General features: G+C 44.0%; 2 protein-coding genes across 2 annotated transcripts; one reads left to right on the top strand and one right to left on the bottom strand.

The window, feature by feature from the left end:
* Positions 1-1,092: 1,092 nt before the first annotated feature.
* On the bottom strand, positions 1,093-7,466 carry Smco3 (single-pass membrane protein with coiled-coil domains 3). The gene is made up of 2 exons (XM_057784742.1): positions 7,378-7,466; positions 1,093-2,301 (listed from the first exon to the last, which is right to left on the bottom strand). Exon 2 carries the CDS (start codon positions 2,283-2,285, stop codon positions 1,608-1,610), a length of 678 nt encoding a protein of 225 aa, XP_057640725.1. The 5' UTR covers positions 2,286-2,301; positions 7,378-7,466; the 3' UTR covers positions 1,093-1,607.
* Positions 7,467-11,746: 4,280 nt separating this feature from the next.
* Positions 11,747-12,478, top strand: C1H12orf60 (chromosome 1 C12orf60 homolog). Its single transcript, XM_057758595.1, has one exon. The coding sequence runs from the start codon at positions 11,747-11,749 to the stop codon at positions 12,476-12,478; it is 732 nt and encodes a 243-aa protein (XP_057614578.1).
* The last annotated feature ends 2,643 nt before the right edge of the window (positions 12,479-15,121 follow it).

The following is a 15,121-nucleotide window of genomic DNA, read 5'->3' as shown; positions in this document are numbered from 1 at the left end:
CTTTATGATGTCATTACATGCGCGGAATAATTATTTCTCTCTAGTCTTCTTCCTTTCCTTCTTCATCCCCATTCCTTAAAACTCCTTTCCCCTTTCCCCTTAAAGATAAGCATTTTAAATGAAATCTTCGTACAGCTCTCACGGTTGGTTGTTTTCAAGCTAATCTGAGCATCTTTTGTAGATAAAGGTTATAAGGGAATTTTCGACATCAGGTGTTTCGTAAGTATTGAGAGAGATGTATATTAATGTTTATAATGTGTCAAGTGTGTCCCATAACAGCGTTACGTCAGTTCCATACTTAAGCTTTGTTGTAGTAGAAAAAAAATTAAAAGTTTGAAATAGGATCCGTATGAAGCCGTGACTTGCCTATTTAATAAGTAGAACTCCATCTCCCCATCCTCCTACCTCATCGTCTTGACTGATGGAATTGCAGGCATGACCCGTGATGCCTTGGGTGTCTTAGTAAATTTTTGGTTTGATTACTCTTTTGAGTGTCAGCAAAGACCTAGTCATCCAAAACTTACAAATTGGGTAATAATAATAATAAATCTGAAGGTGACCCAAATTGTGATATGTCGAAATTAATTCCTAAAAGCAGCAATAAAATAAAAAGTAATACATTTGAAAATGTCATATGGCTAGTTAAAATTTTTCATATCTGTAAGAGATTTTTGAGATACACTCAATGTTTTATTTTAATGTATCAATGTATTTTGTACTTAAAAACAAAACAACTATAAGAAAGACATTCTCAGCATCAACAATATAATTTTTGAAGTAGACCCTAAAATTGGTTCAATGGGAATTTAGTTGAATGATTTAGAAAACAAATGCTGCATCTACAGAAATTATGTTGTATCAGTAGGCCTTCATAGCCTCTGGCTGTTTCTAAAATTCCTAAAGGGCATGGAGTCTTCTTCCTCCCCCTAATATGTTTTATGCGTGGATAGCTGGGATTTATTTCTTGTTTGTGTTTTAGAATGTTCCAGAGTGTTACACTGCTGAAGTGATACATGACAGTTCGTCAATATTAGTTGCGTTATAGAAACAAGTTTTATTATTTTCTCTTTTTCCAAATCCACGCAGGCACGCTTTGTAATTAGTAGACACTGAGCGAGCTCCATTGCCTTCTTTCGTTCTTGAAGGAAATGTGGCTGCTTTGCTGTCCTTTCCAGTTTTCAGACAAATGGATTTAATCCAGCGGGAAAGATATGGAAGCACTTCTAGTTCACCTGCAGGCCCATAGGTGTGTGTCCAGCCCGATGAGTACGTCTCGTTAGACCTGGGACAGGTGATAGGCATGGTCTCTACTTTATGTGGGATGTTTGAGGACACTGGGAACAAGGAAACAGTTCTGTACCTGCTGCTCAGTGATGCATTTCTACCACATGTTTCTGACAGCAGGGGAAGAAAACGTCTGGTTAGAGACTCTCTTGAGGGTCTGGTACCACCGAGTTGGGCACTTACTGTTGCTCCAGAACCCAGACATTCCAAATCGTTTACTCCGTCTCTGTCCACATCAGAGGCGTATGGAAAACGAAGCTCGTTAAATAAACATTGCGATGGAGAGGGAAGCAGAGGACTAGCCCAGTGGTAGAGACATGACTTCATCTTATCTGGCGCTTCACAGCACTGCTGACCTCAGTGATGGCATGATGGTACCTCTCTGAGGCGGCCTTGAACTCCACCAGATGCTTCTCGTAACTTCTGATGGCTGCTTGAAGCTGTGTCTTCTCCACTGCTCCCAAGATGGCTTGGATGATCATATCTATGCCAAGACTAAGCACAGCAATTCCAATGCTACCAAGGAGAGAAGTCCCGATGTGAGCTAGCACAGTGACCAGCTTGTTAATTATGCCAGTTGTGACATTTGAGCCCACGAGTTTAACAGCCACTGCACTGGCTGCAGATGTAGCTTCTCCCAGGATGACAGAAATGACCTTTTGCACAATCGCTATCTTCTCTGTCTCCCTTTCCTTGATATCCTGAAGTTTCCTATAAAGGGTTGGCTCCAGTTTCTCTTTCAGTGCCTCGTCAACCTTTTGCAGTTCCTTTTGGATTTTTGTCATGGCTTGGATAATGATGTCACAGTTTTCTTTGATGGTCCCATCTCTTTTCATTTCGATGAAGGCCAGCTTACAGCCCAAGTGGGTGTTCAGGACCCCTACCAGCTTGTTGGTGACCTGGAAGCTGTCAGACAGGCAGTCCAGGAGCTGCTGGTGAAGACGGTTCACTTCCTGCCGCCTCCTTGGGTTTTCTGGGTAGAGGAAGTCACTCTGAGCCATATTGCAGCCACAGTCTCTGAAAAATCAAGCAGAAATTGTCACAGAGGACCTGTGTGACTCTACCAAGGAGGCCTTCAAAGTAGCCACAGCTAAAGCTTTCCCTGAGAACTTAGCAGGTTTGATTTATTTGTTGATTTGAGAAGAACTAGGTGTGAATTTCTGATCCTCCAGCCTCAGCCTCCCATGAGCTGTGATTATAGGCCTGTGCCCCCCCCCCCCCGCCTGCTTTATTCGGTGCTGGGGATCAAATGCAGAGCTTCAAGCATGCTACACAAGCATCCTGCAAAGTGAGCTGAATCCTCACAGCCCTTCAGAGGTCAGCTTGCCACCTCTTACTTACTTATTTCCCCAACCCCTAGCCACCGCACTAAGTGTGTGGCTACCAGATATCTTTCTCAGGCATCTAGAGTTAAGTCAATAGTATAAAGATCTCTGGGTTTACAGCAACACTGTTATAGATTTAGTGGGTATGCATTTGATATTGTAAAATATTCACACCAGGACCGGCTAGATGGCTTAGTGGGTACCAGTACTTGCTTTACAAACCAGTTTGGACCCTGGAACCCACATGAGAGAGGAGAGAACTGACTCTTGGGAGGTATCCTCTGAGCTCTACATACCTGCCGTGATGTTCACACAACCCCCCACAACACCTTACCTCTCCCCAATAAATTCAAAATTTAAAAAGGGAAATAAAATGTTAGCCTATTTTATACCTCTACAGGCCAACTGTTTTTAAAACATAAGGACTATCGAAAATGATGCTCATGTAATATTAGAATATTAAACAATTCTTCATGAGTCAGGCATGGTGGTGTATGCCTTTGACTCTGGCACTCTAAACGCAGAGGCAGGTAGATCTCTGTGAATTAAAGACCAGCCTGCACTGCATAGCAAGTTCCAAGTCAACCAGAGCAGTTCAGTGAAATCCTAGCTCAAAATACAAAAATTTCTCAGAATAAGAGTATATATCTAAGATGGTAGGTTGGACTATCATTTAAGGAGGAGGGGATACCATACAAGGACAGGACAGTTATGATTATGTCTGGGACTCTCTTTGTAAAACACACACATTAAATGATTTAGTATAGTCTATATTGCATGTGGCCATTTGTTTTGTATGAAACAGGGTCTCACATGTAGGCCAGGCTCATATGAATTCACTAGGTAGTCCAGTACAATCTCAAACTCACAGTGATCTCCTGCCTCTACCTCCTGAGTGCTGAGAGCAGCCACCACACTCTGTCGTCAGCCATTAAGACAAGCTAGAGTGAGTGAAGGAAGGTAATGGCATCTCACAAAGGCATTAGTAGCCAAAGCACACTGTAGAACAATACAGGTGACTTGGAGGGGACTTCTTGTGCTTGTATTTGTGGCTCACAGCACCTTCTACTAAGAGAGGAAAACAATGATACTTTTCTGAGTTTATTTTACTGAAAAACTGGGCAAAAAAAGAACAGCTATGCCAACTTAATGTGCATACTTCAAACAGGTTTTCTGTGTGCCTGGCACTTTGACATTCTGTGACTCTGCAAAGGTTAGTTTTATAGTTATTTTATGTGTATGAGTGTTTTGTCTGCATGTATATATTTCTGTGCATCATGTGTGTGCCTCGTGCCCTCTAAGGCCAGGAGAAGACACCGGATTCCCTAGAACTGAAGTTACAGACTTTATTAAATTTTTGACAGTTACTTGCCTGGAGCCTGTTAAAGATCGCGGCATTACTAGGAGCCTCAGAGGTGAGTTTAACAGTTAACAGACTATGTATGGCAGATTTGGGCTCTCATAAAATCTGAGTTATCACATAACCAGTGCTCACTGTGAGTGAGAAAGCCCTGTGTGTGTGTGTGTGTGGGGGGGGGTGTTACTCTCCAGTTCTGCAGCCTCAACTAAGCCAGATTCTAGAGCCCTTCCACAGCCTGTTGGAGACTTGCTAGCCAGCAGGTGGAGCTCGTGGCTCCTGGGAGTCCCATCTCACCCATGCCTTTGCTGATGCAGTTTTGCTGTGCTTGGTCTACATCTGGGATCTAGGTGGTTAAAATTTAGTTTGATGTGAGTGTATGGTAGTTAAAACAGGATTTTGAGTCCAAGAGTAGCTGTGCATAACTATCTCAATCACAGAATTTAAGAGGTAGAGGCAGGAGGGATGAGGAGTTCAAGTTTAAGGTCAACCTCCGCCACCCAGTGAGTCTAAGGCCAACCTGAGTTACCTGAGTCTGTCTCAAAGTGGGTGAGGTGGGGAGAGATAGAAAAGAAAGGAATTAAGGTTAATTTCATGGTAATGTGCAGATGGTTTAATTTTGCTGGAAAAGAGCCACATTACAAGAGAAAGGCTACTGCCTGTCAGAATTATTATTTTAAATATCTCTGGCCGGCATGGAACTTTGGATGTAATCCAGGCTGACCTTGAACTCATAGAGATCCTCTTGTGTCTGCCTCCCACGTGTTAGGATTAATGGCATGTGCCACCACACCTGGTTTATCATGCTTTAGAATACCTATTTAAAGTTTAAAGTTAACATTCAAAATAATGGGCTTCATTATGGTATTTTATACATATATCTCATTATGCTTCTCTCTTATTCACCCCCTCCTTCACTGCTCTGCCGCTTCTTGCTGGTCACGTTTTCCAACAAGACTCTTTAGGGTACTTTATGAACAACACCGTTGCTTTGTCTGCCAAGAGCTACAGGAATTTAGGAGAAAAATGAAGATTGAGGGCCTGCAGGAAACTTCACAGAGGAAGCTTCATGCTTCATATGATTTGAGTTCTGGTAGATACCCAAATCATAATGTCGAGGAATTAAAAATAATAACAGAATATTTTACATATAAAACCATTACAAAAATGTATATTTATGCCGGGCAGTGGTGGCGCACGCCTTTAATCCCAGCACTCGGGAGGCAGAGGCAGGCGGATCTCTGTGAGTTCGAGGCCAGCCTGGTCTACAAGAGCTAGTTCCAGGACAGGAACCAAAAAAGCTACGGAGAAACCCTGTCTTGAAAAAAAAAATCCAAAAATGTATATTTATACGGAGAAAGAGATCTGCAGTCCTACTATCTTAGTTTGTTGTAGTTGGTCCTAAACTTTGTCTATGTGCATAAGGATCTCTACAAAGTTATAGTCACGGTAAAATTATAGTAATAGTAAAATTTCTCTTATTTTAGCTCATTTACTTTCCTATGTTTCTAATTTTATAAGCTCTTTATTAGTTATATAAACTGTTCCAAATCTTTGTCATTATTCATTAAATCTCAAATTATGTCACTGATGTAATATTTATATGGATAATTTGGTTAGTTTATTTTTCCCCCATCATCTGTGTTATTTCCCTGGAATAAATAGGTAGAAAAACAAAATAAGTGGAATTATTTTTACGTGGAAGTAAAAGTTATTTCTCTCCTTCTACCTCGTGACTTCTGGGGATCAAACTCAGATTGTCAGGCTTGACAGCACACACTTTTACTCTCTGAGCTATCTTACTGATCCTAATTTTTTATTACCTTTGAAACATATTCAAATTGCATTTCAAAAGCTTTTATGCTGATAATCAAAGTAAATTCTCATGCCATGATACTGATCTCTCTCCAAAGTGGTCTTGTTGAAATAGTGTTGATTTGGAGAACATAGGATACATTTCAGAAAGAGTTTTCCTTTTAGGAATGTATACTTAGGACATTTAAGAGGAAATGATAAGACCCCTGGGATTTATTTCTCACTAACCTGGAAGAGATAGTATGGTGGGATTGTAGTCGGAGGCTGTTCATTTGTTCCCAGGCGCAGACCCACGCAATCCCACAGAAACTATATTATTACAATACTGCTTGGCCTATTAGCTCACACTTCTCATTGGCTAGCTCTTATATCTTAAATTAACCCATTTCCATTATTCTGTATTTTACCACAAAGCTCATGGTTTACTGGTAAGGTTCAGAGTGGCAGCTGGCATCTTTCTTCTCTGGCAGCTCCTTGGCTTCTCTTTGACTCCACCTGCTCTCTCCTCTATCTGCTTCAAATTCCCACCTGGCCCTATTCTGCACTACAGCAGGTCCAAAAGTAGCTTCTTTATTAACCAATGGTATTCATAGCATACCATACATCATGGGGTCATAGAAAAATAAGATGGGCCTTGTTTTGTCCTTCCTAAAGCTAAGTCAAAGGTCGAAGGATAATTAATACATGCACGTTCACTATGTCAGTATATTCACTGCTGTGTAGATGTGGACTTTGTCCATAATAATTACATATTACATTACATGCGCACGCAGAGAGAAAGAGAGGGAGAGGAGGGAGGGCCAAGGCTCCCACGTTGTCACTGGTGTTCTCTCAGCATATGCACTGCTGTCTTGGCTCCCCACTGTCCACTTATGAGTGGACACAGCATACAAATAAGGCCAGGAGCCTTGCAGAAGGAGAGAGCAGCTGCTGTCTAGTCCTGAGCCTCACTTCAAATCAAAGCTCTGGTGTTCAAATTTTAAGTTGTGATACATTTCCTGATACAAATTCCTCTGAGAAATATTTTGAACAGAATGCACTAATGATTTTGAGCATTTCTATTAGATAGTAGACTATCAAGTTTATCCATTCCCACTTATCAAAGGACCCCATTATGCACTTGAGACATTTCTGAGAAAAACAATACTCACCCCATCAAAGGCTGTTTAAAGGCACATGGTGTGTGTGCCACACCAAGTGTGGTTGACGTCACAGAGTTCAAGCATTAACTAAAGTAAGAGCTTGCTCTCATTCTCTCAGAACCAGCTTCTGGGTCTCCTGATGACATTTATGACATAGAAAGTACATGTTATCCACACAAGCAACACATTTTCATGCATCATGGCATCTCCAGCCTTCCTAAAACGAATGTCTTCATTGCTTTTCTCCTTCAGTGACTTAGTCCTACATCTTTCAGTGAAAGTATTGCTTCCCTGGCGTCTTCAAGGAGGCAATCGCCAAAGCATGCCCTGCGATCCTCTCAAAACAAAGCCGGCACTATATGCGACTCCTCACAACTGGCATTATTCCAGAGCCCTTACCCTTGGCACTCAGGGTGTTAGAACGCTCGCTCACAGGACTTTCCGCATCGCTTACCTTGTTGGGCTCCCCAAGCTTCTGTCCCCTCTGATGTTTAGGAGTATTGTTGAAGGGCTTTTTCATGTGGGTTCATCTGGAAGCTTCTGGTGGAATGTGATGATCTACAGGCTTTGCTGGTCTCTGCTGGGTCCCTCTGCCTGTCGGGTTTACAGCCACCTCCTCCTGGCATAGTTCTTCTCAGAACTTCTCAGGCTTCAGTTTCCTACAATACAGTCCGTTGATACCATAAGCAATGTAACTTGAGGGATTAATAAATTGGCAGAACTTGTTTCTATATTTTCTGTTTTTTCATGAGTTTTTCTTTTACTAAAAATGCTGTAAAACTGAACAAAACCAGACAGGCAGAGGGATGACTCTTTGGTTGTAGCCCTGGTAATCCATCTTATCAACTCTTCCAGATTTATTTTCTTTGGCTTCTACTGTGTTTGGACCTTTACCTGTTGCTGGTGACTTTGTTCAGAGTCTTAGGAGATACAAAACCAGGTACAATCAAAATTATATCCTGGAGTTTGTTTTTTTTCCAGGCTAGGAGTTCTGTTCTTTTTCACTTGTTATTGTCTTAGCAGAGGGGCACTGGTCCCAATGACTCAGTTCCTGGGTCTCCCTTTCCTCCCTGCACAGTCCTCTGCGCTACCCCTTCTCCCTCCTGAAATCATGGCTTCTGTTTCTCTAGCTGCTGTTGTTAGGTGTACACACACACACACACACTATACACACACACACACACAATCCTCCCATTCCATTTCGTGTTACTTGTATGTATATGATTTCAGTGTTTGAAACATTTGGTATTGGCTGATCGATGAGGCGACTTATCCCTGGGAAGACTATCTCTTCACATCAGCTCTCAGCATTCCTTTCTATTTTATGTGTACATGTGTGAGTAGGAGCCCAAGCACACATGAGCACAGCTTGTGCAGGAGCTTGCAGAGGTCAGAGCAAGGCATTAGAGTTACGGGCAGCTGTGAACTGCCCTGCAGGTACTTGTAACTGAACCCAGGTCCTCTGGAAGTGCACACAATGCTCTTAACCACTGAGCCATCTCCAGCCCAGCATGTCCATTGATGCTGTCTTTGTAGGTGAAAGTTGAAGGTGAGTAGTAATTCCCACACTACTTTGGACCTCTTGTCCCAGGAAAAGTCTCATTGCTCTAGGAAAAGTAGAGGACTACCTGCCTCTGGGAGGCTTTGAGAGCACTGGGGTGGGATGAAGCAGAAGGAAGTCAATGCCAAGAGAAGAAAACACAGAACAAACTTAACCAGGAGACCTGAGAGGGAGTGACCTCACTCCAACCATGCTGATTTTCCTTGTTGTCTAGCAAAGTCTCTGGCTTTTGTCCCCAGGCTGCCCCTTCTGCTGCACCTTGCTTTTTGTCATCTGGACCCCACATTTCAAAGCTCCATTCACAGAAGGGATTGGCCCTGTAGGTCAGGTGAGATAAGCATTCAGGTTTCAGGACCCAGTGGGTAGCAGAGTTGACCTTTTCAATGTGTTCATCCCCACAGCCTCAGGACAGCAGTTGGTCTATGGAGAGATTACTTTAGGTATTAGGACACAGGCAATAGCTGCCATTGCTACTGTGGCAGTCTCTTTGTCCAGGCCTGTGGTGTCTTGGTCTGCTGTTTCCACTGTCCTAGTGGGACTCCGGGAAGGCAAAAGAAGTAAGAAGGGAGGAAATAGGAAGGAAGGAAGGAAGGAAGGAAGGAAGGAAGGAAGGAAGGAAGGAAGGAAGGAGAGTGTAGGGATGGCTGAGCAGATGTCTGTATAGGTAAATATGGAGTATGTGAGAATCTCCAGAGGACCTGGATGAAGTGTAGGTCCAAGGCAGCCACGTAGGCATCATCATCTTTATTTGAACCACCATGGCTATGCCCACGTGGGTACCACCATCTTGGTTACCTACATGGTTGCCCATGGCTGATGGTGGTCAGGCGACTCCACATGTGTATGAGCCTAATTACCAATGATGCACGAGTCCCCAGCAGGACTGCAAGTTCATGCATCTCCCAGGCTTGTCATGGGGTTTGCCCAACAACTGTAGATGAGCCTAGGCCTCCTAGTTTAAATACAGCCACCTCCTGCCTTTAGTGCAGGGCTCCTCTGGACTTGTCTGGCACCTGCTGGTGTGTGTGCTGCTTTGTCCTTTGTCCTGGTATGGCAGGGCAGGGAATCTAGGCACACTGTCAAGCTCCAACCACCAGGCACTATAACCAGACAGGAATGAAGAGGAAAGGGGTGGGTTAGCCTGATAGTCTGTGCACTGTTGGGGCTCCTGGGGGGTCTTGGGACAACATACAGTATTTGATTATGTATGTTACCAAGGAGCATGTTGGGGCCCTTTTGTGGCTTCTTAGCCTCAGAGATAAAATAATGTAAAAATGAACCCAGAAGAAAACTTAAGGACAATTCAATTGGAGTTCAAGGTGGAGGGGAGAGGAAGAGCAGACAAGTTGTAAATCTTGACAGCTTCTAGGAGGAGGGATATGACGTTTAGTGTTGTCAAACTTGGCAGACCCTAGAATCACCAGAGAGATGGGCCTCTGAACATGTCTGTGGGGGATTTTCTAGACTGCATTAACTGTGGTGGGAAGACCCACCCCACTGTGAGCGACACCATTCCCCAGATTGTGGACTGCAGGAATGGAGAGGGTGAGCTGAGTCTAAGCCTGCACTCCTAGCTCTCTGCTTGTCTGGAGCTCCTGCATCTGTGACATCTCCACACTGACCACCTGCCCAGGGCGCTAAGACAAGGGCTCTCTGCCCTATGTCACACTTCAACAAGGAAGGAGCTAAGATAATTGCATGGGTAGGAAGAAGAGAGAGAATCCCGCTTTCGAGATAGAAATAAGTTTGTGAGCATTTGTATGGGGAAGAGGAGCGGGAGAGAGAGAGGGGGGGGAGAGGAGAGAGAGAGAGAGAGAGAGAGAGAGAGAGAGAGAGAGAGAGAGAGAGAGAGAGAGAGAGTCAAGGCAGGCAGGACTAGGGCTTGTGTCAATATCCAAAACGGGAGAAAGCGGGAAAGAAAAGCTCCACACTCTGAGGTAGGACTCAGGATTGACAGTGAAGGTCCACGAGTCACTGCGGAGGTTTTGTCTTTATGTCAGTAAACACCAAACATTCCTCTCACTTAGGCCATTTTAGCCTCTCTGTTGTTAAATGTTGTGGTGTGGAGGCCTGCACTAGTGACGTCAGGAGAGAGCTCACAGGAATCCCTTCTCTCCTTCTACCCTGTTCTGGGGTCAAACTGAGGTCACCAGGCTTGTGGGTGGCCATCTCCCTAGGGCCCCGACAGTTTTGTAGCTGGACTTTCTGTGTATCTTACTTCTTCAGCTTACAGATTTGAGGGGTCCTATCTAAGTGACTGATAATGTAATTTACTTTGTTTGTGTTTTGAGACTTTGAGACAGTTTCTCTGTGTAACAGCTCTGACTGTCCTGGAACTAGCTCTTGTAGAACAAACTGGTCTCCAACTCACAAAGATCTGCCTGTCTCTTCCTCCTGAGTGCTGGGATTAAAGGCGTGTGGCACCATTGTCTGCCGCGCCCCCCACACCAGACAAAGTTGTAATCTTACATTCTTATGGGCAGTTCAGAATGTCATGTGGCTCAGGGCCAGAGGTAGAGCTCAGATTTCATTCTTTGCCCCAAAGAATGAAAATATCACAAAAATAGATCAGAATAATTCAAGATAAGTTAAAAAAAAATCTACAAACTACCATACTACGAAGAAGTTATGTGGCCCCCTTCCTGCCCCCCCGCATTTCTTTTTGTGAGCATGGTTTCTCTACATGGCCTTGGCTTGGGTGTCCCGGAACTCACTTTGTACTGACTGCGGCCTTAAACTCACAGAGCCGCACCCACCTCGACTGGAATTAAAGGCCTGCACCACTATGCCCAGATTGAAACAGCCTCCTCTCAATAGAGACTGAGCAAGCCCTGCTGCCCCGCCCTCCCGCTCTCACGCTTCCTCCCTCTGCTGTAGCATTTCCAATCTAAGGACAGATGTGATATTTTCCCTTTTGTAAAGTTAGTGTGTTACCAGGGCAACTACAGGTGGGGTCCAAAGCTGGTTCTGAGAGGGAGAGATCTTCTTCAATGGCCTCCACGACTGCGAATGCCCAGCTAGCTACCCAATGTGTAAGTGGTGTAAATTCAGCAAGATGTCCTGCGCTACCCTCCTGCTCTACCCTCTGTGTCTATTAAAGCCCAGAACCATGTCCGCTTCGCTATTGGAGAGCTCTCCTGGCCTTGTCAGCACTTTTGTGTTTCAGTAATCCTTTTAGTCTCTCCATGGTGGCCGGCTCCAATCTTAGTTTTCATTTGTGTTCTGCTTTGCTTAGCAGGGCTGCAAGTTCTTTGTTGGAGAAATGTCTTCGGAGTCAGAAAAGGATAAAGAGAGACTGAGTCAAGCTGCCAAACTATTCTTCTTCCACATTCGAGATCTGGTTTCCTTCATAAATAAGTTCGTTGAGTTGTTTAACCTCACGATGAAGACTCGGGTCCTCCCGGTGGATCTGAAGGAGGACAGTTGCATTAAAGATTTCTTTGAGCAAATGATCACCAATTTTAAAGAGATGCAGCTGATGGTGGAAGCCAAGCACAAACAAGTGCAGAAGCAGCCTTTCTGTTCCGCGGTGGCGACTGCTGTGACCTCTGCAGTGGAGAAGTGTGCCAACGTGGGCCCACACCACACAGCTCAAGAAATGCTCAGAAATATCCAGGCCCCAGCCGCTGCCTCTGTGCTGAGCAGTGGTCTCATCCTTGGGAGTCTGGAATCTTCTCTCTCAAACCTGATGCAGTTCCCCATCATGGGTCTCCGATTAAGTGACTTCTATAGAGAAGAGACCAAAGAGCCATCGGGCGCTACCACATCCGAGAAAATCACAAGTCCAGAACGTCCCAAGGCCACTCCAGAGGATGCCTTGAAGAAGCTGCAAGATGCCCTGAGAACGGAGGATGCCCACAAGCCGGCCGAAGCAGCCGCAGACGAACTGGAACGGTTTGTCCAGACTATGAAGCTCACCCTACAGGTCCTCCAGAAAGCAATAGAGACCATGGAAGGGGGCATCTCCACATTTAGGGAAGTTGGGACCAAGTAGAGGCGCATCACAAGACGTGTTCCTTTCTGTCTGAAATCAACTGGAACTCTCATTTTTTTGTGGTACTTTGTACATTCCATCAATGCTGTATGTGCGGTATGTTAGCACTTAAACGCAGAAGCATCCCTTGATAAACTGCTCACCTGTAGTTCTGATTTGTTACATTGAAAGGATAACCACAGTGATTAAATAGAACGTGCTGCTATAAAAATCAAGGCGCTCAGTATTTCATTCAGGGATCTTCTAAATCTGTTGTTGCTTTGAAAGCATTAATTAAGCAACTAATCTCTCCTTTCCACAAGTCTGTCTGCAGTTACAACAGCATCAGTCCAGGCAAGTGCTGGCATTCTCGTACGGTGATCTCTTCTGTACTGTAATCCATACTGTAATCTGTTCATTCTCATAAAGGAAGGAGTGTGACTGCCCATTCCTGGGAAACACAACCCGTGCTTTGTCATCATACTGATACAGGGTGACATTGGGGTCTGGTTGTCACCTTCCTGGGATTTCCAGGTTTCTGCACCCCAGAAGAAAAACTGAACAGAGAAATCTGTACTATAACAAAAACAGACAGTTCATTAAGAGCCAGCGAGGAAGGAGACCAGAGCTGGAAGGATGTTAACTGCTCAACGGTTGTGCTGGGAGGCTTGTGACCCTTGATGTGACAGGTGCATAGTGACAGCTTTCTCACATGGCTTTCTTTTTTATATGTGCATTCGTATTTGGCCTGCATGTCTGTGTGAGGGAGCTGAATCTCCTGGAACCTGAGTTACAGACAGTTGTGAGCTGCCATGTGGGTGCTGGGGGAATTGAACCTGGGTCAGTGCTCTTAACCACTGAGCCGTCTCTCCAGCCCCAATTTCTCACACATACTTGTCATGGCTTTTCTGCCCATGCTGTCCCATCTGTAGCACGCCCACTTGAGTCAAAGTCTTCCCTTAGGCCAAACGTTTGGTTTATGTGCTGACCTCACAGCTTTTGTGCCAGGGTTTTCTTGGCCTTCGCTCAGCCCTATTCTCCTGCCTTAGCACTATTTATACAGGGCCAGTGTCTTGATTGTCACAAACCACTTAGGACTAAGTAAAACAACCAATGGCAGTAATTTAATTTCCTTGCTTACATGAAGAGGACCGGAGCACAGAGTTTGTTCTCACCGTTTTCCGCTAAGGTCTTGAGGGGATAGTAGCAGCTAAAACATGAAGGTGGTTTTGTCAGGGTGGACAGAGCAGGACGGGTACACAGCTCCATTCATCTCATGGCTCTCCAAAGAGTCTTCTGATATTTTAGGGGACATCACTTCTGGACAAACTAGTATTCGTGACTTCACTGTAGAAAACAATTTTAGGACTAGCTAGGATAACACAGAGTTGGGACTTAATAAAAACTGAGGGTTAAGACAGAATGGTTCCCAGAAGGGGGAAGTAAGACACACCCCAGAGCATGGATGTGGGATTCTCCAAGAAGAGTTGCAGTTTCTTGAAAGAGTGTGTGCATATATATATTTGCCTTTTCGAGACAAGGTTTCTCTGTAGCTTTGGAACTAACTCTTGTAGACCAGGCTGGCTTCGAACTCACAGAGATCCTCCTGTCTCTGCCTCTTGAATGCTGGGATTAAAGACATGTGCTACCACCTCCTGGCTTAAAAAGAGTATTTTTAATGCAAATTTTAAACATGTGTTGGGGAGCGCCAAGTGTGGGTATAGTGTCAACTGAAAGTCACACTTCAATGTGAGCTTTGAAAAGGTGAAGTGGACACGAAGTCCCAGTCCAGTCAAGAAGCTCTTTGCAATTTAGAGCAAGAGAGGGAAAATCAGTTTTCTCCAATGGAGTGACACTGGGTGTATCAACCACACCCCAGGACAGGCCCCAAGCTTAGGGGTAGTTGGCCAATGCAAAACAAACTTCATATACTTTTGTGTGCTTTTTGTGTTGTTTTATTGGTGTTTTGTTTGTTGTTTTGATTTTCTTATTTTTGGTAATTTTGAGAGAGAGAACATGAAGGTGGGTGGGTAGGGTCTGGGAAGGGTTTGAGGAATGAAAAAGCATGATCAAAATATGTGGAGTTTTTGTCATGGAATATCTTGTTTTCTCCATCTATGGTGATTGAAAGCTTTGCTGGGTATAGTAGTCTGGGCTTGTATCCTTGATCTCTTAGTGTCTGAGGCGTATCTGACCAGGACCTTCTGGCTGTCAGAGTTTCTATTGAGAAGTTGGATGTAATTCTGATGAGTCTGTTATATTATATGGTAAGTGAACTTGCTTTTCTGGTCCAGTTTATTTGGTGTTCTATAATCTTCTTGTACCTTCATAGGCATATCCTTGTTTGGGAAAGTTTTCTTCTATAATTTTGTTGAATACATTTTCTGTTCCTTTGAGCTGGAGTTCTTCTCCTTCTTCTATCCCTATTATTCTTAGGTTTGATCTTTTCATGGTATCCCAGATTTCCAGGATGTTTGGTGTTAAAGATTTGTTGGATTTAACGTTTTTCTTTGACTGATAAATCTAATTCTTCTATCATATCTTCAACTCCTGAGATTTTTCTCTTCCATCTTTTATAATGTGTTGGTTATGGTTGCATCTGTAATTCCTGTTTGTTTACCCAGAGTTTCCATTTCCAGAATTCCCTCGGTTTGTGTTTTCATT

This window comes from Chionomys nivalis, chromosome 1, assembly GCF_950005125.1.
Source record: "Chionomys nivalis chromosome 1, mChiNiv1.1, whole genome shotgun sequence".
NCBI lineage: Eukaryota > Metazoa > Chordata > Mammalia > Rodentia > Cricetidae > Chionomys > Chionomys nivalis.
Note: the sequence above shows the minus strand (reverse complement) of the source record. Positions and strands in the feature narration are given on the sequence as shown.